Below are 22,012 nucleotides of genomic sequence, written 5' to 3'. Positions count from 1 at the left end.
AACCTCGGGGGAGTGCTCCAAGCAAACCCTGGAAATGCGGGGAACGCCATCTTTTGTGCTTAAATTTAGGTTAACGGTACCTTGTGGGGCCCTTTTCGGGATTTTTTTTCTTTTTCTTTTTTTGTTCTCGATGGGATTCACTGATCCGAGTGATGGATATGATTGGTAAGAAGAGGGCAAAGGAACAGCCTGGGCCTGAGCTCGCCCCTCGCTATCAAACCCTAGATTGGTAATATATCTTCATATACGTAGTTATGAATTATCTTTGGCTGACCCATGCCTACGCCGTATTGCTTTTCAGCCATTTCACGGAAAAATTCGCTGGGACAATCTTCAATTCTGATCTCCATCATGTCCGTCTGAGGGCAATCGCTGCCGAAATCTTCTGGATATAGTCCTGGTTTTTGAGGTGGAATAAGCCTGCATCGATTTAGACTTGGTGTGTAAGGGGTATTCGATGCTTCTGTAAAGTCTCCTTTGGTCTGGATTGAAATGGCACCTTTACCAAGCTGCGGGTTTGAACTGGCAACCAGTGATCCTGGAGAGATAAATATTTGGACGAGCTTTCGGGGTTAAGAGAAGTTTGCATCTGCAGATACGCTGCCTAGCAAAATATACATGCAAGACATGTAAAGCTGTATTCCACATCTTTGCATTGATTCATTGATGCATCCTGTTTGCCAGGTTGGGCAGATCATGTCGCGTAGGGGAGGGATTGGATGGACTCTCGAATTGTCACTGAAAAGTTGAAAGGCGACCGGGAACAAAATGGGGTGTAAGCCATCAAGAGAATAGCATTTCCACATTGACTGCCTCGTTGCCTATTTGAGTGACTCAGAGAGAAACTTAACTTAGGTATGTGTGCATACAAATTACGCTCCATTTCGAGGTTAGGGTCAGCCTAGCCATAACTGGAATAGCGTCTTAACCCTTTTCTAACCTCAGTCAAACCTTCAAGAGCAGAACCTCGCCTCTGCTGTGTTGATGAAGGCCATGATGCCACCAGTTATGCACCTTGGGAGGCTTGAATATGATGCTTTTACTCTGATACTAGGTGCATAACCCATTCCGAACAAGGTCACATCACCTGATATGAGCCTGCTGCTTAGATCCCCGTTTCTTCTTTATCCGTTTCGTAATAGTGGTTCGCGAGGCCGGTATCAATTCCGGCCTCATGAAGTATATAATCCGCCACCATCTCCCGCAGTTTTGACTGTCTTTCTGTTCCTCAAGAAAGCACCTTTTCGTTCCATTGTTCCCTTTTCTCTGCTTATTTTCTGTTGTTGATCAATTAAATTTCCCTTTTAAGTTAGACTCTGTCTATTATACTTTCAAGTACTTTGGTTCCATATATTCATTCCCCCTTTTCACCTCCACCCCCAAGTACACCTTGTCACAATTGATCGACAAGATATATTGCCAACTATCATCTGAAGTAACCATGAAGAAGTCTGAAGCACCTTGTTCTACCTTGGAACACTTCCCCCACCTATTCGACACCCCTGACAAGCTCTCGAGAGACATCGACCCCTTTACCATCACCACCTCATCGGGGTTCTTGCCTTTCGAGCTTCCTCCTGTAACCTTGCCTGATGCTTTCAAGGCATTGGACTCTTTGACTTCTCGCCTGCCTGTCGTCAAGGCAGACGGGTCACCTGGCCTCCTAGCTACTTATGAGCTTGGCCCAGCTGTCCTTGCTGAGCTTCCTGACCTTACTGATGAGGTGGATAAGCTCCTCACAGAGGATGGTAAACCGGATAGATTTATGATCACAGCTGTATTCAGGGATTATACATTCGTCTGCTCTGCTTACTTACTAGAACCGTGCTATGAGAAATGGTCCAAAGACCCTGCTGGCGGTTATGGGCTTGGCCGGGATACTTTGCCGAAGTGTATCGCACGACCTCTTTATCGATGCTCCGAGATGTAGGTTGTAACTCTGACATTCTCCATATTTTGTTTATTATTACTAACGCTGTCTCTTGCAAGCCTCGACGTACCGCCCTTCATGTCGTACGCAGCTTCTTATGCGTTGTTTAACTATACCACTGCTGATCCCTCACTGGGGTTAGAGTACTCTAATCTTAGGCTCATTCGTGCTTTTGAGCGTGGACTTGATCCCAAAAGCTCCGAAGCGGGATTCATTCTGACCCATGTTGATATGGTAAAGGAGTCAGCTGCCTTAGTCAGTGGCGCTGTCCGCATACTCAACAAGCTGGAGGAAAGTAAAGAACCCTCGTCTCGGGAAGAAGTTAATGACGCCTTCAGGGAAATTCTCAAGGGGATGGCGAAAGTTGAAGCTTGTATGGAAGGTAAGTTGTATTGCTCCCACTCGATGAAGCAAAGCATTCATTCATAACCCTCTAAATAGATATGTGGAAGAACTCCAAGCCTAGTGATTACCTCTCGTTCCGCGTATTTATCTTTGGTATCACATCTCAGGCAATGTTTCCAAATGGCGTCGTCTATGAAGGCGTCTTAGATAACAAGCCGCTAAACTTCCGTGGAGAGAGTGGCGCTAACGATAGCATGGTAAAGATCCCTTGATTCCACTTAATGCTCTGGGTATTTTATAGCTGAGTTGCCCTTCATGCAGATTCCGCTACTTGACCACCTTCTCCAAATTCAAATGCCATCTACACCATTGACGACAATTCTACATGAATTCCGCGCCTACCGTCCGCTTCCACACCGTCAATTTTTGGCACATGTGGCATCCAAGGCAGAGGAGGTTGGCGTTCAAGAATTTGCCGTCCAAGACGCGGAAACAGTACTATTGTACCTGAAAGCCCTGGACCATGTCCGGAGTTTCAGATGGAGGCATTGGCTGTTGACGCGAGAGTACATCATTAAGCGAACGCCATATCCAACAGCAACTGGCGGAAGCCCAATTATCACGGTACGTGAAGTAATTGTTATCGCATGAACCTCTGACGAATCATATATATCAACGCGCTCCCTCTTTCCGTTTCCAATCCTGTCGCAATAACCTAGACATTCAGTTATGACGTACGTCGTGACTGAAACTAACACCATCAATTGCAGTGGCTTCCTAACCAACTTTTCGCGGTACTGGATCTCATGATCTCAATTCACGACAAGTATGTCGCTCCATTTACCAGCAAGGATCTCCCTACTGTCGTCGGCACGAACGGTGCCCAGAACGGAGCGGCTCCCTCTGAGCAGAAGAAGGTCGAGAAGCTGGAGTCCTTCTACTACTATCGAGCTCAGACAGAAGAGATGATGACGCTTGTGCGTGATCAAAAGAATAAGCTAGACAGAGAGGTCGCTAGATGGTGCCAGGAGCGCGGTGTATGAATTATATATGGGATAATTTCTATGTCTTAAAACACCCATTCTTGCGCCTATTTGTGGCTTGGAAATGTGTTACTGGTAATGTCGGGTGATATATCGTTCGATCGGCATTCGGTATTTCAATAACTAGGTTTTGGTTTCCCCTTTTCGTTGAACTTAGCTTTCAAGAAATGCAATCCAACTATGAGTGGGCCTTCTTTTGCCGTATATTTGCTCTCCTTGGCTAGAGGATAATTGTATGAACGAGGTAGATATACTTAAAGAGAGGATAAAAGGCCGAACATGGGAATACGAGTTCTCTTTCGCAGTGTTCGTCGTTTGGGCCACATGGCAACAAGCCCTTTCATAGCTACCTTAGCTTCTTGCAGAGCGCCGGCCGACCAGCATTTTCACTTTCCAAAAGGAGGGCGTTCAAGATAAGTTCTTGAAAGGTGAATCGCAGCATGCTTGGGAAAGTGATTTCAAGTTCTGGCAGGTCATGCAGTTAACAAGCCCAAGTTCAACCACGCGTATCTCCTAGAATAGACCAAAAAGGAATGAAGGCGGGGGTGTATGTAAGATTTCGTCCTATTATCTACGCGGTGAGGCTGGAGGGATAGGAACCCGTTTTCGCCCTTCCAGATTTATAGGTGGTGGAATCTCAACCCCTTTGCTCCTGGCATAGTCAATGAAATCCCTACTAAATGGCGTCTCCATCTTGTGAATGACAAGCTTTTCAAGTTTCAACTTATCGCAATCCAGGAGCCGTTTCACGCTGTGTTCTTTCACCTGTGTCCGGGAAATGTCCAGTTCCTTGATATTAGGGACCATGTCGATTATGTTTGTGATAATCTTGTCATCGATTTCTGCCAGGCCACTGATGTTTAGAGACATGAGATTCTCTAGGTTGCCTTGCATCATCGCTATCAGTAGGTCTTCTACATGTAGGTGGCATCCCTCGAGATCAAGGTTTGTGAGGGACGGTTTCGATTGAGTGAGAGCAATAAGAAATGTACCCAATTCATCGTATTGGAAGCGCTGGAGAATTAGGCTTTTTAAATTCGGTGTCATCGCTGATATGGTATTGCTTGGTAGGATGATTGGGGGGTCATACTCGCTCATGGATAATGAGAGGTGTTCAATAGATTCGGGTAGTTTAGGGTAATTGTTGAATTTTATGCCTAGAAGCCCGAGACGCTTGAGTTTTGGCAGGTTCGAAATTTTTGGTACGTCACTCATCCTCAAGGTTGTAGAACATGATCTGTGGATGAGGTATAACTCTTCAAGATTCGGGGTTATATCGAATAGAGTGGCCTGGACTTTAAATTAGTACCTGAGATGGAATGCGGAGTCAGGGGCTAAGTACATTTCTTAGAAATGGTAGATCTAGTGGGGAAACATCATGTGGATGTCTATAGTGACGGCATCCAAGGACGATTAGTGACCGCAGATTGGGAAGTTTAGCAGGAAACACTTCGTAGTCACTAGGCGGCGCAGGCTTGATATGAACCTCGACCCGTTCAAGCAACGGACAATCCGATAAAACCTTCATGAAATCAGAGAATGTCATCTCGGATGTTGCTGAACAGACTAAGGTTCTTAGACTAGTGAGAGTGTAAACTGGCGCAAATTCGAATTTCGGGTAGAAGCCTGGTAGAAGCTCCAGGTGTTCTAAAGAAGGAATCTTTTGTAACCCGGCCATAAGCTTAGGAAAATCGACTGATTGAAGATTGGCTATTGAGGCGCGAGTCAATCTCCAGTGTGATCTGCGTAAGAACACCTGAATTGATTTGAGAGAGATGGGTCGGTTGGCTTTTGAGAGGTCAAGATGGGTCCATAACTTGGGGAGCGAATTTAACACCATATTCCAATGCTTAGAAACCCGGAGTGCTGAACTTTGTAGCATCATGCTAGTTTAGTCGGGAGGTACAATGAGAGAGAAAATAAACGAGAAAAAAGGGGATTCTCACAGGAGGGACTTTAGATCCAAATATTCTAATATCATGGACATTAGCTCAAATGGTAAGAGAGCAAAATAATCTATGGGCTGCTTAAATCGTTTTTCTAACTTTGCCGCTAATTTTTTGATTTGCTATGCAAGAGATTAGCCCGCTACGCCATGGAAAAGATTGAAAATTCGTAGTGCAAAGGAAATTAACGAACCTGACGGCCAGCGTCATCTGATGGTAATATACGAAGGGCATAATGGTAAGTCTGGAGCGCTCTCTCATGTTTATCCATCAACTGGAGAATTTTGGCAGTACGTAAATATCCCTGAAGGGAAAATTAGTTATGATTGCTCTGAGTATCATTATTTGTAGTTGGAAGAAGTTTGTAGAATAGCATACCCGGGAGTCAGTTTTATTCTCCTCGATCATCCGTCTGCCATCCTGAAGGCCCGCATTAGGCGCCTTTAATTTGCAGTGAGTTGCAGCTCTATTGTCCAAAATACCAACGGTGTCACCTCCCCCAATTTTCAATGCCTGGTTTTACCTAAGGAATTTAGTTATGGTTATCATCCATATCGGTGATCGCACGTATACTTGCCTGGCTAAATGCAGCAAGTGCTCTGTGAAAGTTGCCATACCGGTATTGAGATTGTCCGTAAACTTGAAGAGAATTCGCGTCTCCTTGAGGCATGTTCAATAAATATAATAATGATATGCTAACTGAGATGACTTGCCACAACTGGTAATGTAAGTGACTGACAGGAGTTAGATGGCTTGAATGATCTGTCTGCGCGCTTGACGAGGATGACCCGAATTACGCGCTTGTGGTTAGCGCCAAGACGCATTTGGGCTAGTTTTGCACTGCTAGGTCTAACGGACAACCGGAGTAATGTTTATGCTCTTCCTGATTGGGAAATGTGTGAGCAAACGACTCAATGGTGTCGGCTTGACTTCAACGTCCTGGGGCCAGTGCTGTGGTTCCAAGCGCCCAAAAGAAGCAGGAAAATGGAGACTCAAAACCTATCTACCGCTTCTGATTACATTAATAATCTGTTACTTGCGCGAGGGTTGCTGCGCAATGGGAAACCGATCGATTTTGCACGGCCAGAGAATGCACCTGGGGGCGTGGATGACACTATGTCAAGGGTTATAAACCTGGTTCATGACCTAGTTTTGAGAAGAGATGTTTGTATTAACAATTTATTTGGACAATGTGCTACAATTATAGAAGCTGATAGTTTCCAGCGCGAGGCAGAGCAAAGGGAGAACCTGGCGACAAACATCAGAGCACTTCGGAGCACAGAAGCGAAACAAACACTCGAAATTGTATGTTGTAGCTGCCCTCTGCAATTCGAACATTTAAATCTAACAAAGTCATTTTCGTTTTTGCTTTAGGAGCGACTTCAAGCCAAGACCACGGATTTGTCTCGATTGTTGGCACTTGCTGAAGGCCAGGAACGCGCCTTTAAGGCTACTATCCACAGCGCAGAGGTCACAAATAGAGGGCTAAAGGAGCAGATACAACGCATGAAGACCTCAATTCAACAGATTAGAAGCCAGTGCGCTACAGATGTTCGAAAACGTGACGTTGAGCTCCAAAGACTTAAATCTCATCTTGCAGAAAGACAGAGGGGAAAGCGAGAGGGACTTGGCGTAACAACAATAACAATAACCCCTACCCCGAAAGTTAGCATGGTTCGGAAGGCGTTGGAAGGCGGAGAAGGCCTGGAAAGTGTTGGATACAGTCTCAAGCAGGAGACGACTGAATTCCTGACTAATCTCTGCCAGGAGCTCAGCGACGAGAATGACGCGATGATTGGCATCGTGAAGAGCACCCTTGAGACATTGCGGAACTTGCAAGGTCTGTCAGATTTACCTGAAAAGGACACCCAGGAACAAGATATTCTTGGCTCCAATGCCTATGAAAGTAGCCGCTTGGAGACATCAGCTTCAGAGCTGACTCCACAATACGAAAAACTCTCCGCTGAAATGGATTCGGTACTTGAGCAACTTAGGTCGTTGCTCACCAATCCCTCGTTTGTGCCTTTAGAGGAGGTTGAAGTACGAGACAATGAAATATATAGGTTGAGAGATGGCTGGGAAAAGATGGAAGAACGATGGAAGGAGGCTGTTTCAATGATGGATTCATGGCACAAACGAATGGCTCAGGGAGGACTGTCGGTTAATATTGATGAACTTACGCAAGGAATGGGACTTGGGCTAGGACTTGAGAAACCCGAACGTGCTAGATCCGTGCCCAAAGCAGGAAACTTCGGCCCGTCAATATATGATGAAAACGATACTGGGGAAGGGGAGAGAGACTACTATGATGCCAAAGAAAATACAAACCCGCCCGAAATTCGCATAACGAGTCCAGCTAAGGCTGTGAAACAACGTGTTCTTGGCGAAGGAACGGGAAATGCATTCCGAGATGTACCCTCCCGGCGTTCTAGGCGAAGTTGGAAGGAGGACTCCGAATATAGCGATGATGAGCTTGCTTTGTCGGCTAAACCGAAAACGGCGCAACAACCACAGAAGAAAACCCCGAGGGTTGCTGAATCAAAAATTCCGAAGGTTAGTAGAGATCAGATAAGATTGAAGCTGGAGATTGAAGAAGCTGACTTGAAGCCAGCACAAAATACCGACAAGATCAAAGCTGTCGACCACTGAAAAACTTGCCAATGTTGAGTCAGAAGCAAAGGAAGCAGAAGGAGAACGCAAGAAGAATGAAAGAAGAAAGAGAAGTAATTCGTCGACACGCTCCAATACGAAGCCAAGGCGACGAAAAAGTACATTGACGCCGCAGGAGTTGCAAGATTTACTCCATGCTGGCACCTAAATTGGCAGCCAAACATTTCAGTCGACGACTCTATTGAGACCCCGAATTATCTTCTTTCAGTTTCAAAGCAATCATTTTCTTGTTTTGTGCATAAAGGGAAGGTTTTGGAGTTTACATATTCCACATCATCGTGATGGACATCATCGAGCCCTGGGTCAATAATATTTACAATGTTTCCATGCTTGTGAAGGACAGATGGAAAACATATGTGGCGGATTCAGTAATTTCTACTTATTTTCAGTCCTCTGAGATGAATCAGGGAGAAGTCGCACGTCTACGATATTTCTATCCAACACATCAGGAAAGTCGGAGTTTGGTTTTGTACTCTATCTATTGGCAATCACAAATATTGAATAATATATTGAAGATTTTCAACTTCATTACTATCCGAGATCCGTATGCGATTTTCGCGCGCGAGTTGGTGTGAATCTCAACCATTCTGTTCTACATGAAGCCCTATCAAGGTTGTGCTGTTGAATTAAGCATGGGGCTCACAAATAATGCTGGGCTGACCCTCGCTTGAGGAAACGCGGTTTAAAACATGTTACTATAGCATGAGCGCCCCGGTTATCAACATCACTGGGTGCTTCCCTCCAGAACCGAAGGCGAGCAGTGTTGCTCATCGTCAGATCAATGTAGAACAAGCTAGGTTTCGCTTTTTTGTTTTTCAGTTTACCTCTCTGCTAATATCAAACGCAACGCAGATGTTCTATCCCACTTGCTGTTCTGTCCATAGCATCCTCAACCCATGAGTTTCTCCACATAGATTCTCTGCCTCGGTTGCATCTAACTAGACCCTCGGCTCAAATGGGGCTACATCCTTGGATCTTAACAGATATAAATGCTGAGGCCGTCTCTTGTGTTTTTACAAGTGACAGTAATGCTCAATTATTTCAGCAGCCTTTGGCTTCAATTCCCACTGTTCAAACTCACTTTCCTCGCTCCTGAGCGAACAAGTGTGTTAACGAACTTGAGAAGAAAAGCCTAAAAAAAGGTTCCGCAGCCCATTCTAACATCCAGCACTGTTGGTGGATAACGATGACAGACTCAACATTCTATGGATGGGTCGGCCATTCGGCAACCTCGCCGTTAATCCACACGACCTACCGACCAAAACCCTTCGACCCGACAGACATTGAAATAAAGATCACCCACTGTGGCATCAGTGGCTCAGACATCCACACTCTCCGCTCTAGCTAGGGACCTACAGATTACCCCTATGTCGTCGGGCACGAAATCGTCGGACATGTTACTCGCGTAGGATCTGGAGTAGCTACCCTCTCCTCTCCATCTCGGCATTTGAAAGTTGGAGATCGAGTGGGCATCGGGGCACAATCGGACTCGTGCCACCGACCAGAGTGCCCAGAGTGCTCTTCCGGATTAGAGAACCACTGTCAATACCAAACGGGAACATATGGAGGTCGATTTCGTGATGGGAGTAAGTCATATGGTGGGTATGCGAAGCCGTTGGCGAGGACCGGCATGGTTTACATTTAAATTACCCGATAGCTTGCCCAGTGCCGCTGCTGCACCCCTCTTATGCGCCGGAATAACGGTGTTTTCGCCCTTGGTGAAAAATGGCGCTGGGCCGGGTAAATCCATTGGCATTATTGGGATTAGAGGGCTGGGACACTTGGGCCTTTTGTTCGCGAAAGCGCTAGGTTGCGATCATATTACTGCTATTTCGCGGACGAGCGCGAAAAAAGCTGAAACGTTAGGTGGTCTAGGAGCGACCAAGTTTATCGCGACGGATGAGGATAAAGGTTGGGCGAAGACACATGCTCGATCATTGGACCTAATTATCAGCACTGTTTCATCCTCGGATATGCCTATTGGAAACTATCTGCGGCTCATGAAGGTAAATGGGCAGTTCATTCAAGTCGGTGCTCCAGAAGAGCCATTCCCAGCCTTCAGGGTATTTCCGCTTATAAGCAAGGGAGTCAAAATTGGAGGCTCGACAATAGGCTCTCCAGAAGAGATCCGCCAGATGCTCTAGTTAGCAGCCGACAAAAATGATATCCCATGGATTAAAGAACGTCAGATGGAGGATGTTAACAATGCAGTCGCTAACATGCACACCGGGAAAGCAAGATACAGGTATGTCCTGGTGAATAAGCCTGAGAGTGCCACGATGCTATGATTTGCGTAGAGGAATTGTGAGAACTCAGTTCCGTTGTATAGTACGAAGTACACATTGACATATATGAAAATTGATGACCGGTGCAGCCCCTCGTTTTGCTAAATATTTCATCAAGCAGCCCTGGGGTAGACAACTGTAGTAAATATGTCCTCCGTACACAACTTTATGTTCACAACTGGTTACAATTAACAACCTATCCATTGAGGAATTACCAAAATGGAAAGGAAAAACATGATAGTTTAAGTATACCGAGTATTCATTACATGTGAATGAATATTTAACCAGCAATATGCAGATATATTATTGCGTAGTGATTGTTACGGCTTCTTCGACGTGTATACAGAAAACTTGACCTCGCTAATGTAGGATAGTTGAAGGTTGTATTGATAGATCTATCTACAGGAACATAATATAGTGGTGGGTCACGTGATCTAGTGGGATCGCTAACCGCAACAGCTGTAAGGGCCAACACCCCCCCTCGAGATAACAAGAATCACATACAAAAACACCCAAACCACCAAGATAGTCTGTCAAAACCAAATACAAATGTAAAATTAAACATTCCCAACTTTTACACCTGTAAGATCTAGCAAAACCATGAATCATGCAAATATCACATTGTTTAGAGATTTAGTAAGTTCATTTATTATCATCTGAGCAGTGAGAATGTATTCTAAATCAATAACTCTCTGATTCAACTGTCAATGTGAAAAATGAAAACATATATTAATATACTTACTTCAGACTGTAATGACTGTCATCTTTATGAGATCTATAACACTCTTATTATCAGTGAGAATCTGTATCAGAGATGTAGTGATGAAGTCAAGCTCAATTATAAGATTTCAGATTCATGTTATCTTGTAAACTGTCTTACTAAGAGTCATATATTCAGTCTTATTGAAACTTAGAGATATACAAGATTACTTCATTAAATGTCATGAAATCAGGTCATCTGTAAGCTTAAAAATGTAGCTGAATGTTGATTTTCTATCACTATTTAAGAGACTGACTCAATCAGAATCTGAGTAGCTGAAGAGTAGATAGAAATCATCAGGGAAATCAGGAATAACAGAGGAATTAATAGAAACAGTAGAAATGATAGAAATAGAAGAAATGAAAGGAATAAATTCCTTATACAGACTGTGTCTGTAGAAAATACTCAGATCTGTGATTTCTTTCAAATAATGTATAATATGTAATAGAGTCTTTCAATATTAAGATGTTAAATCAATGTTCTGTTGAGTGAGTAGCAAGGCAGTACAAGTGATATCAGAATGTGTTTTAACTGCAAGATATTGCAAGTAACTTACATCATATTAATATTACTGAATTGTGAAACCAGTCTCTTTCTCAGATATAGAGAAATCATCAATGTGAAATTCATTCTTCATTAATATTCTGATAACAGCTGTATTATCAAGATAGAAATCTTTAACAAGATATTTGATATATTGATAATATATTAAATCAATTCTCTTGTCTGAATAATTGATCTTCATACTTAAATACTTGATTGACTGATGTAGATTCTTGTAAGAAATCCCGCTCCTCGCGGATTCTTTACTTCTATTTCTATCTCTCATGTAATCAATAGAGCTAGCGGCTCTTGGCTACACACAACTATATAGACTGGAGTTTGTGAATACTATTCACAACTCAGCTTGAATACTATTATACATTTGATCTCTACATTTATCTTCCTATTATAAACACTTCTAGTAGTTAACAGTATCTATCACATCAAGCTGTAAACACCTGAATAATTGTCTGTGAGTACTTATTCTTACATTTCAAGCTCAGTCAGTCAGCAATCACTTATTATGACTGAAAGAACTAGAAACTTATGTACTTCAATCTCTGCAAACTCTACTACAGATACTTAGAAGCAGTCATCTGAATTATGAATAACTTCTATAAAAGAAGTCTCAGAGAACTTATCAATTACTTATAGAACATTATTCTCTACATCTGTGACAGAGAAACTCTTCAAACTCATGAATAAATTAATCTTAGTGAAGAATATTCTTGAGCATCTCTCACAGAATCAAGCTATTTTTCTATAAGAAATACTTACTGTCTATAAACACTCTTGAACTGAGTCTCTAGACATGATCTTCAGAGATACTTATAAACTGAAAAGAAACTTTCTCAAGCTATAATCACTTAAGATTATCTATCAAATCACAATCTATAAAAGCTTTTATAAGTTTGTATTTGAAATTAACTCACAAGCTCAGCTGTGTGATATAAAAGATGAAGAAGCTGTCATCTATACAATAACAGATCTCTATTACACTGAAGTTAAGAACTGACTGAATTATTTAGAGAATAATTATAAGAGATTCTGATAATCTGTTCTTAAGATCTATTTAGAGAATAAGTTGAGAAACTCTACAAGCTGAATAGAGAACACCTGAGCTGTAATCATTAATATTAGAAAAAGAGATAAGAAATCTGATAAAGACTACTTACAGTGCTTCATGAAATTATGATATGAATTAAGATCTGTGAAAACAGAGCTCTGAAACAAGACCTGAATAATGATATTTATAAAGAGACTGAATAAAAATATACAGAACAAGTTCATTGAGCAAGACTCTAAGTTCTTGACTCTGAAGAAACTGATAACTCTTATTCATCACTTACAGATCACTGTAAGAGTCACAGATCTGTAAAGAGTAAATTATCAATCAGCTCTGTGAGAGTCAGAATAACAGAGAACAGATTTGTCAGAAAAAGATAATAAGATATAGAGAGATTCATATCTGATTACTGAGTAGAGAGAGAGAGCTTCATAAGCTTTTATAAACAGAGTGTATAATAGAGAGATTAAGAAAAAGAGACTCTACTTCATCTATTCTAAATCAGAATATCTTTGCACAAACTGTTTAAATAAATTAAAATAGAAATTTGAGAAGTTATAGACAGAGTTAGTAACAGTCTTCTTAAGAATCTTGAAGCTGACATCTGAATCTGTTACTTTCTCAATAAAAATGCTTGCTTGTAGAAAGAGATTACACTGCAGTGCTGCTGCTCTGTAAGCATGAGAAGTATTGATAAACTCAGGATTCCAGATCACTGTGATGTCTCTAAAGCTTGCAGAGTGAATGAGCTGAAAGATGAAGACTGAGAATCTGCTCTTACAACAAGCAGGGTATGAGAACTTAGATCTGAGAACTGAGAAACTCATAAGAGTCATCTTTGAATTGCAAGATCTCTCTGAAATCTGAAGAAGATTTGCAGAAACTGTGATTATTATGAATATCATAGATAACATGTATTTGAAACTTGCATGACTTCAAAGACACAATTCATACATAGCTGTCTGTGAGTCAGGTTTATACTTCTGATCAGTGTTGACAGACTCACTTATAAAGATAGAAGCAGTTAATACTGCAGAGTTGATTAGAGAAGACAAGCTCATCTATATAATGACTTTATAAGTGTCTAAGAATCTTATGATCATGGAAACTGAGCTTCAGATATCAGAGAAATACCAAGATCTCACAGAGATGTTCAGTTCAGCTAAGGCAGCTGAGCTTTCTTCTCACTGTAAGAAGAATCTGATAATAGATTTGATAGAAGAGCAGAAACTCTTCTGAGAATCAATCTATAAGCTCTCTCATTATGAGACAGAGGTCTTGTAAATCTATATAAAGAAGAATCTGAAGAATGACTTCATCTGATCTTCACAGATCTCTGTGAAAGCCTCTGTGATGTTTATGAAGAAGAAGAATGAAGGTCTCAGATTGTGTGTAGACTACTGTGACCTGAACTTTAAGATAATAAAGAGCTGCTATTTCCTGTCTCTGATTGAGAATGTGATTAACTGTCTTATAAGAGCTATTATATTCACACAACTGAATGTGATCAATGCATATACACAGCTGCAAATACAGTCTGAGAATGAATGAAAGACTGTCTTTAGAACTGCACTGAGATTGTTTAAATATCTAGTGATGTCTTTTAATCTGACTAATATCTCTGCAGCATTTCAGTCTTTCATTAATAAAACACTTCATGCATATCTGAATGTCTTTGTAATAATATATCTGAATGATGTGATAATATACTTCATGAAGAAGAAAGAACACACTGAGCATGTGTAAAGTGTGTTGAAGGCCTTAGATGAGACAGAACTGTATGTTAAGCTTGTAAAGTGCAACTTCAGTACTCACTGAATTAATTTCCTAGAATATGTAATCACTGTGAATAATATTCAGATGAAATCTTCACAGATTGAGACTATTCTATTATAATCAGAGTCAACTAGTATTCATGAGATTCAGATCTTTCTGAGCTTTGTGAATTTCTATAGATGATTTATCTTTGCATTCATGAGAATCTTCTTAGCTCTTACAGACATGCTGAAGAGTAGACTGACCATGTGACCGTGTCTGAGACCAGGACCAGATTTTTTGATAGTTTCATTACCAATTCAACTGATCTCATTACACGGTTTTAACATTAGATAGTGGTCTCATACTGTCTCAGTGAGACTTACTGTCTACTCTTGTCACATTTTCCAAATGAGACCATGATTTCCACTTCTCAATTTAAATTATTTTTATTGCTTTAAATGACTTTAAATCTCATTTGAGTGTTATCAAAAAGCGTTACTTTTTAAAAAATTAAAAATAGTCTAAAAAAAACCTTAAAATGTCTAAAAATAGTAACTTTATGCCAAGAATGGGACTAAATGGGATCAAATGGAACCACTTTCTCATTTTTTTCAAGTCATGGTTTCATTTTAAGATCTGATATATAGTCACTTTACATGTTTTTTTGATAGCCAGTCCCAGCGGGATTCACGCCAAGAAATGTATGGGACCAGACCAAATGGGATCAAACGTGAAATTCATGATCTCAGCGGCCAGTCTACTGAAGAGTGAAAACAAGAAGAAGTCATTCTGCAAATAGAGAATGAAAAGATTGTTGAGAAGGAAGAACTGTGAGAACTTTCTTATCTCAGAAGCTTGCAGAGTCTTTACAAGATTGAAACAGACATTTACAGATGCAGTAATGCTGTTTCACTTTGATCTCTTGCTCTTAATTAGATTGAAGACAGATATCTCCTTCTTTGTGATTTCAGAAATAGTCTCATAACTACAGTTAAATGAAAACTGAGTTTCAGTGATCTTTTTCTCATGAAAGATGCAACTCACAGAGATCAACTATGACATTTATAATCAGAAGCTTCTCATAATAGTGAAATTCTTTCATCACTGACATCACTACTTTGAGAATCTTGTAATAGTAATTACTGTTAAAACTGATCATGACAGCTTACAACAGTTTACTTTAATCAAGAAACTCTTACAGTAATAGATTCACTGAGCTCAGAGACTGAGTAAGTTCTGGTTCAAGATAGAATATATCAAGAGAACTAAGAACTCAGTGAACAGACTCTCTTACAGATCAGACTATGTTAAGAAGATCAGAGTGACAGACACAGAGAGACTAGAGAAGACAGAAAAGCTTTACAGAATGCTCAGACTGAGTGTTATAAAAAGATTGACTGAAGAGTCTCTTAATTCCTTATAAGAGAAGAGAAGAGAGAAAGAGAAGAAGTCTGTACAATTACTCTCTACAACACTGAGAGTCAATACTCTGAGAATCTCTGTGAGAATTCTTGAAGAGAGTATCTATAATCTGAAGAGTTTGTGAGCTTTGAGAAGCACTGTGAAAGACCTGATATAAGAGAAAACAGAGTATAAGTCTTCATAAGATCTTCTATTCAGATTGTCTGAACTGCAACTGAAGAATGAATATGCTCAGTATATTTGAAAACTGCTCACAGCAGAAATCAATCCTGCAGAAATAAAGAATTGAAGAGACTTAAATAATCTCTTGTGAAGAGAGGATTGAATTTATGTGCTTATAAATGAGTTTCTATGTATAGAACTTATTAAAAGACATCATGACTCTTCTCTAGTAGGTCATTTTATAGACACTAGAACTCATGAGTTGCTTATAAGAAAATACTTCTGATTAAAGATGTGAGAACTTGTGAAGAAGATAGTGAATTCTTGTGCTGTTTATCAGGGTTTGTGAGTAGTGTGATTCAGATTATATGAAGAACTTACTCCTCTACCCATCCTGCAGAAACCTTGAGAACAGCTAGAAATGAATGCTCTTGTGAGCCTCTCTGAAAGCAAGGACATATATGATGCCTGCTTTGACAGTGTGCTGGTGATAGTGAATCACTTTATCAAGATAACACACTTTATACCCACTTACAAGAACTTGAAGTCAAAGAATTTGACTCATATCTTTTGTGATTCAAAGGTTGCTTAAGCCAGCATACGATTACAGGCGTACGCCGGCTTCTTATATTGTAATCTCATACGCTAAATTAATTAGCGTACACTATGGCCTCTTTACACTCATACACATACACTAGTAGTTCGGAAGTGACTGCAGTATTATCTGACAGTCATACATTCTTCTGAATCACATCCTCCCCCACCAGATTCAGTCACGCTCATATAATCATGTCATATATCCTAGCTTCATGTGAATTAGCTCATCACTAGCATTTCATAATTGTGTGATCTATCTCTGATTCAGCTAGTGTTCTGTGTACACTCTTATAAAGAAACTTTCACTATATTATATCACTCATTCACTAACTTTTCTCATTCTTCAATCATCTTCTTCATCATCATCATTATTAAATGTCACTATTTCATTCAAGATTTCTATTTCTTCTTCTGTCTAACTCTTTTCATCTGTTCATCTATCACATCATATGCATTTCTGACAATGATTCTCTGTTCTCATAACAAGCATCATTATAGTACTCATATCAGGCAGTTCATTAGCAGTAAGTGTAATGTATTGTGAAACATGATCAGGACTTGTTTATCTTCTAATGATCATCAGAATAATGTATTATCATGAATAATGATATATCTTCTTATACACTCTCAATCATTTCTCTTCTCAGCAGGTTTCTGATTGTGTTTTCTGACATGATTTTATATGAATGCAGATGCTGATATGTTTGTTTTTATTTATATAGAATCATCACATGTTGACAGATTCATATCTGCTGATGATAGTGAACTCAATATTAAATCATTGATTGAGAACTTGAAGAATGTGATAATGAAGAAATTGTCTGTACTATGTATAATCAGGTCTTTCATATCTCTCTCTTTTCTCTCTGTTTCTTTCTCTGTCACTCTCTCTCAATCTTCTACATCTGTCTCTGTGTCTGATTCTCCTGCTTCTGCTATCTCTGTTCCTGTGATCTTCACTTCTATCACTTCTGGTTTTACTGTCTCTGCTTTTGTTATCAGCTCTTCTCAATTCAAGAAGATGTTGTATAGACTTAATAAATCATATCTCTCAGTGTGTATGCTTCTGCTCTTCTTACTGACTCTCAGAATAATTTATTGTATGAAGACTGTGTATAACACAACTATCTGAAGCTCAGCTGCAGATGCTGATTATTATGTTTATTTTAAATATTTATGATGAGACAATTGTTTATTCATATCAGAGAATTATCTTTCTTCTCAACAGTGTTGAGATTATAAGTCTTTTTCTTTTCATCTTTTCAATCTGACACTGATTTTTCTATTCTTAGAGAAAATCATTATGAGTTTTACTGTGCACAAAGTCATGATGTTCACAGACATCAAGAAGCTTTTTATAATTATAAAGTTTAATATCACAGAAACATCTGCTCTGACAAATTCCTTCAGAATGATTAATCTGTATCAGCCTATTCTCTGATATCTGTTATCTGACTTTGTAATACAGGTGAAAGATATCTGTGTTTTCAGAAACAGAAATGCAGATATCATACTCTTTTACACTCACAGACATGAGACTTGTATGTCTTATCTGAAGTGTTGTTGTGAGAATGAGCTGTTCACATGCTGCATTCTACTTCCTGCATTCCCCTGTGTTTCTCTCTCTCTTTCTGAGAAGTCTTGTGTGTGTTGTAATTGCATGTACAATTCTAAGATCAGCAGGTGTTCATTTGATAACTGTTCTCATCTCTGATTTTGCAATTTTTGTATACTAACAATAGTTCTTAGTTACTTCAGTGTCAGAGATTATTATGATTGAAGATGATAACATCACTGAGACTATCTTCTTTCATTCTCAAGCTTCTTCTGTTGCTTTCTCTCTCTTCTCTGTGAGAAAGATTGTGTACACATCAGATTATAAGCATTTAGCTCTGAGTAGCTTCTGTTATTTATCTGATTCTGCACCTTCTTCTTCTTCTGTTTCTTTTACCTCTGCTCTCTCTGCCCCAGCTTCTGATTCTGCAGATCTCACACTCTTCTTCAATTTCTCTACACATATGCATGTGCATTTCTATATTGGCATTCCAGTCAATCTTGCAATCAATGACATTAATGTTGTACACAGAGTAATAGAGAAATTGAAGATGTGCACAGCATTGTTGCAAGAGTGACTTGTAACTCTTAAATCTCTTACAGATCTCAAGTTTTAAGATTTTCTTTGTTTTTGACATTTTTCAGATGATGTGACATTGGAAATAGATTAAATATGTGATGTATGAAAATGAATGAGATGTGTATAATAACATTTATCTTTTGTGACTGATTCTTACAGTTGATGATCAATTCATCATCTCTTTTCTTACACTTTTTCTCTATCTGCTAGCCACTACTCTTACACAATCTCTATATGATACAGCATTCAGTGACTAGGTTCAGCAGCTTCTAACTTTTTATAATTCTGTCTCACACATTATACTGTCTCTCTTCACCTGCTCAGATCACTACAGTGAACAGCTCATTGAAACTAACCTCACTCAATCTCTGAGTGTTCTCAGGGATTGAGATGACTTGATTCCATGCATTTACAGATATTTCAGATAGTTCATTCTCTGTAATCTTCATGATTGAACTGATATAAACAGTTGAATTCAACTCTGAATTTCTTTTTCTTCTGTGACCTGACTCATATACAAGTCTGCTGCTTTGAGACTGCTCTTTGCTACATTGTATCTGCTGTTTGTGATATGTTATTATACAATCAGCTACAGTCTCATTACTTATTGAAGTGTGATGTTCATCTGATTTCTTCATTTCTTCTCATTCTTTTCTTATAATTGTGAAAAGATTGAAATAAGTGAGATCATCTGGTTCATAAGTGTCTATGATTTCTCTTACTTTGTGAGACTTTTCAATTATAAGCTTCTTCTTTTTCAATGCTGATGATAGTACTGTGAATAATCATAATTCACTCAGATCTTGTATCTTTGCTTTCACAAGTTATGAATCATTGATTAAGTTGTATAAGACCTGTCTCTCTGATTCTTTCAATGTGTATGTTCTCAGAGAATATGATTTGAGTATCTTATATAACTCAAACCATCTAGATTGAAACTTCTCAGAACTCTTATTATATATAAGAATTCACATTCTCATCTTGAGACTTGATTTCTTAACAAGTGAGTCTTGTATTCTTTTTGATTGAATTGCTCAGTTCAGAAGTAACTTGTTAGCTTTTGCACATGTGTGACTGATCTCTTTCAATCTTGATTTCACATCTGTGACTGCTGTGTCTGCAACTGCTGTTCCTGCTGCATCCGCAACTGCTGTTTCCTCCCTCACCTTTTTCAAAGCATTCTCCGGGATGCGCGGATGCAATTCATATAACAGGTAGAATGGTGAATGCTTGAAGACTGCATGCTGTTAAATCTGTGTGATCAATAGCATCTGCCTGAGATATTCATCTCATAGTCTCATAGGCTTACTCACTAGATATTTCATCAGCATGTTGCTCAAGATTCCATTCAAGTATTTCATCTTCTCATTCATTCATGAATGATATAGTGTTGTTCTACAATATCTTGTCTGTAACTGGCTCATGAAATGCCTCACTGCTTCTTCTACAAGGTTCACATCATTATCAGTTAGAATCTTGCACAGCATTTCATAGTTGACATAGATCTTATTATGTAGAAACTTCATCATCATCTTCTCTGTCACCTCTGAAACTGCTCTCATGACTGGCCAGTCAGTAGTGTAATCAATAGCAGTGATTATCTATCAATTTCCATTTAACATTCACAGTAATATGTCTATGAGGTTCATCTCTCATCATTTGAACAGTTGTATTGTACACTTCATCTGATGTTGTACTTTCTCACATTCTAATCCTTTCTTAGATTCTTTCATAACCTGATAATTCAGACACTCATGAGCATACATCTGAATGTTCTCAGTCATGCTTGACCAGTATGCTCTTGATTTGAGTATACTCATAAGTTCAGAGCTTTCTAAGTGACTGAATTCCTTGTGCATGCAAGCCATCAAGTCACATCTAAATGAAGATTCTAGATAGAAAGCTTCTGTGTATTCTAGATTGTGATAAAGCACAATGTTATTTTTGTTTCTCAATTTTCTCAGCTTGAAGTTTGGAAGCATCTCTTCTACTACTCTCATGAGATGCTTGTCATCTGACACCTTGTCATTCTTCAAGTGAGAGATTATGGTATTCACTCATTCTGATTCCTTGCATTCTCTCAGTGTGTTTAATGTGAACATCTCTTGTACCTGGTTTGCAGAACTCTCACTCATGAAATCAGGTCTGTGACTGATTGTGTCAGGCATCACAGCATCTGATCTCTTTCAGTATTTGATATAAAGATCATACACTTGAAACTCTGAGATTCAACATACTAAGCATTTGAAAGATTTTGTCATTGATTGTAGATAGATGAGACTTTCATAATCTGTGATCACTGTTGTTATATGTCTGTTATTGATATATCTATCTCACAATATCAGCATGTGCTTGATTACTAGCAATTTCTTTTCATACACTGAGTAATTGAGCTCAGTGTCTGATAGTTTTCTATCATTGTACATCACTGAGTGCAGCTTGCTGTTCTTACTCATCTGTAAAAGAGCATCTTCAATAGCTCATTCAGATGCATTCATCTCAATGTAGAAAGGTTTATTACAATCTGATTGAATAAGCACTGAGAATGTTGTTACACATTTTCTCAGTGTGAGAAAAGCCTCTTCACACACAGCATTTCAGATAATTGAACAAAACTTCTTCTTTCACAGATTTGCATTTATTTCTCTTAAGAGATCTGAGAGTGATGCAGATATTCATGCAAAATCCTTGATAAACCTGCAGTAGTATGAGATCAACTCAAGAAACTGTTGTATATAATATACATTTCTCAGTCACAGTCAATTCACTATGACATTCAATTTCTCTGAGATGAGATGTATACAGTCATCACTCACTACATGTCTCACAAACTTCAACTCTTTTATTTCAAACACACACTTGATTGATTTGATGTAGAGCTTATACTCTGCCAGAGTTGTAAGCACTTTATCAAGATACTTCAGATGTTTATTATATAAGTTTGAAAAGACTAGAATGTCATCAAGATATACAAGACATGAGATTTCATTCTGTTTATGAAGAATTGTATTCATCATCATTTGAAAGATGACAGGCACATTTGTCAGACTGAATAATATTACCAGAAATTTGAACTTTCTTCATTGCATATTAAACACAGTTCACAGAACTGACAGTTCATCTATGCAAATCTGTCAGTATTCTGAGAGAAGATCAATCTTTAATAGATATCAGGTGTTTCTGACTGTATTCAACTATTATTGAATTCATGACAGTGAATATTCATTCTTAATTATAAGCTTGTTAAGTGCTTGATAATCAATACACATCTATCACTTCTCACCTGCCTTTTTCACAAATAGAACTGAAAAGCCTCACACACTTGATGAGAGTTGTATGAGATCACATTCT

At 39.2% G+C, this 22,012-nt stretch overlaps 4 protein-coding genes across 6 annotated transcripts; 3 read left to right on the top strand and 1 right to left on the bottom strand.

Annotated features, from left to right (window-relative positions):
- Positions 1-105: 105 nt before the first annotated feature.
- On the top strand, positions 106-5,399 carry BDCG_01869 (indoleamine 2,3-dioxygenase). Its single transcript, XM_045417416.1, has 6 exons — positions 106-855; positions 959-1,926; positions 1,990-2,312; positions 2,372-2,532; positions 2,597-2,899; positions 3,046-5,399. Exons 2-6 carry the CDS (start codon positions 1,442-1,444, stop codon positions 3,316-3,318), a joined length of 1,545 nt encoding a protein of 514 aa, XP_045274233.1. The 5' UTR covers positions 106-855; positions 959-1,441; the 3' UTR covers positions 3,319-5,399.
- On the bottom strand, positions 1,099-6,027 carry BDCG_01868 (F-box domain-containing protein). 3 transcript variants are annotated; one of them, XM_045417414.1, is made up of 6 exons: positions 5,842-6,027; positions 5,643-5,787; positions 5,458-5,568; positions 5,265-5,386; positions 4,661-5,189; positions 1,099-4,608 (listed from the first exon to the last, which is right to left on the bottom strand). In XM_045417414.1, exons 2-6 carry the CDS (start codon positions 5,670-5,672, stop codon positions 3,886-3,888), a joined length of 1,515 nt encoding a protein of 504 aa, XP_045279803.1. In that variant the 5' UTR covers positions 5,673-5,787; positions 5,842-6,027; the 3' UTR covers positions 1,099-3,885. The 3 variants fall into 3 exon arrangements, with proteins under 3 accessions (XP_045279803.1, XP_045279802.1, XP_045279804.1); XM_045417413.1 differs by having other exon boundaries at positions 5,643-5,777; XM_045417415.1 differs by having other exon boundaries at positions 5,882-6,023.
- Positions 6,028-6,047: 20 nt separating this feature from the next.
- On the top strand, positions 6,048-8,082 carry BDCG_01867 (NIMA interactive protein; the record flags this gene model as incomplete). The annotated part of the gene is made up of 3 exons (XM_045417412.1): positions 6,048-6,569; positions 6,639-7,817; positions 7,876-8,082. The coding sequence occupies 3 exons, from the start codon at positions 6,048-6,050 to the stop codon at positions 8,080-8,082; spliced, it is 1,908 nt and encodes a 635-aa protein (XP_045274232.1).
- A 133-nt stretch (positions 8,083-8,215) lies between these two features.
- Positions 8,216-10,078, top strand: BDCG_01866 (alcohol dehydrogenase; the record flags this gene model as incomplete). Its single annotated transcript, XM_045417411.1, has 3 exons — positions 8,216-8,503; positions 9,283-9,536; positions 9,592-10,078. 3 exons carry the CDS (start codon positions 8,216-8,218, stop codon positions 10,076-10,078), a joined length of 1,029 nt encoding a protein of 342 aa, XP_045274231.1.
- Between the last annotated feature and the right edge of the window lie 11,934 nt (positions 10,079-22,012).

This window comes from Blastomyces dermatitidis (assembly GCF_000003525.1).
Source record: "Blastomyces dermatitidis ER-3 genomic scaffold supercont1.2, whole genome shotgun sequence".
NCBI classification, from domain to species: Eukaryota; Fungi; Ascomycota; class Eurotiomycetes; order Onygenales; family Ajellomycetaceae; genus Blastomyces; species Blastomyces dermatitidis.
Note: the sequence above shows the minus strand (reverse complement) of the source record. Positions and strands in the feature narration are given on the sequence as shown.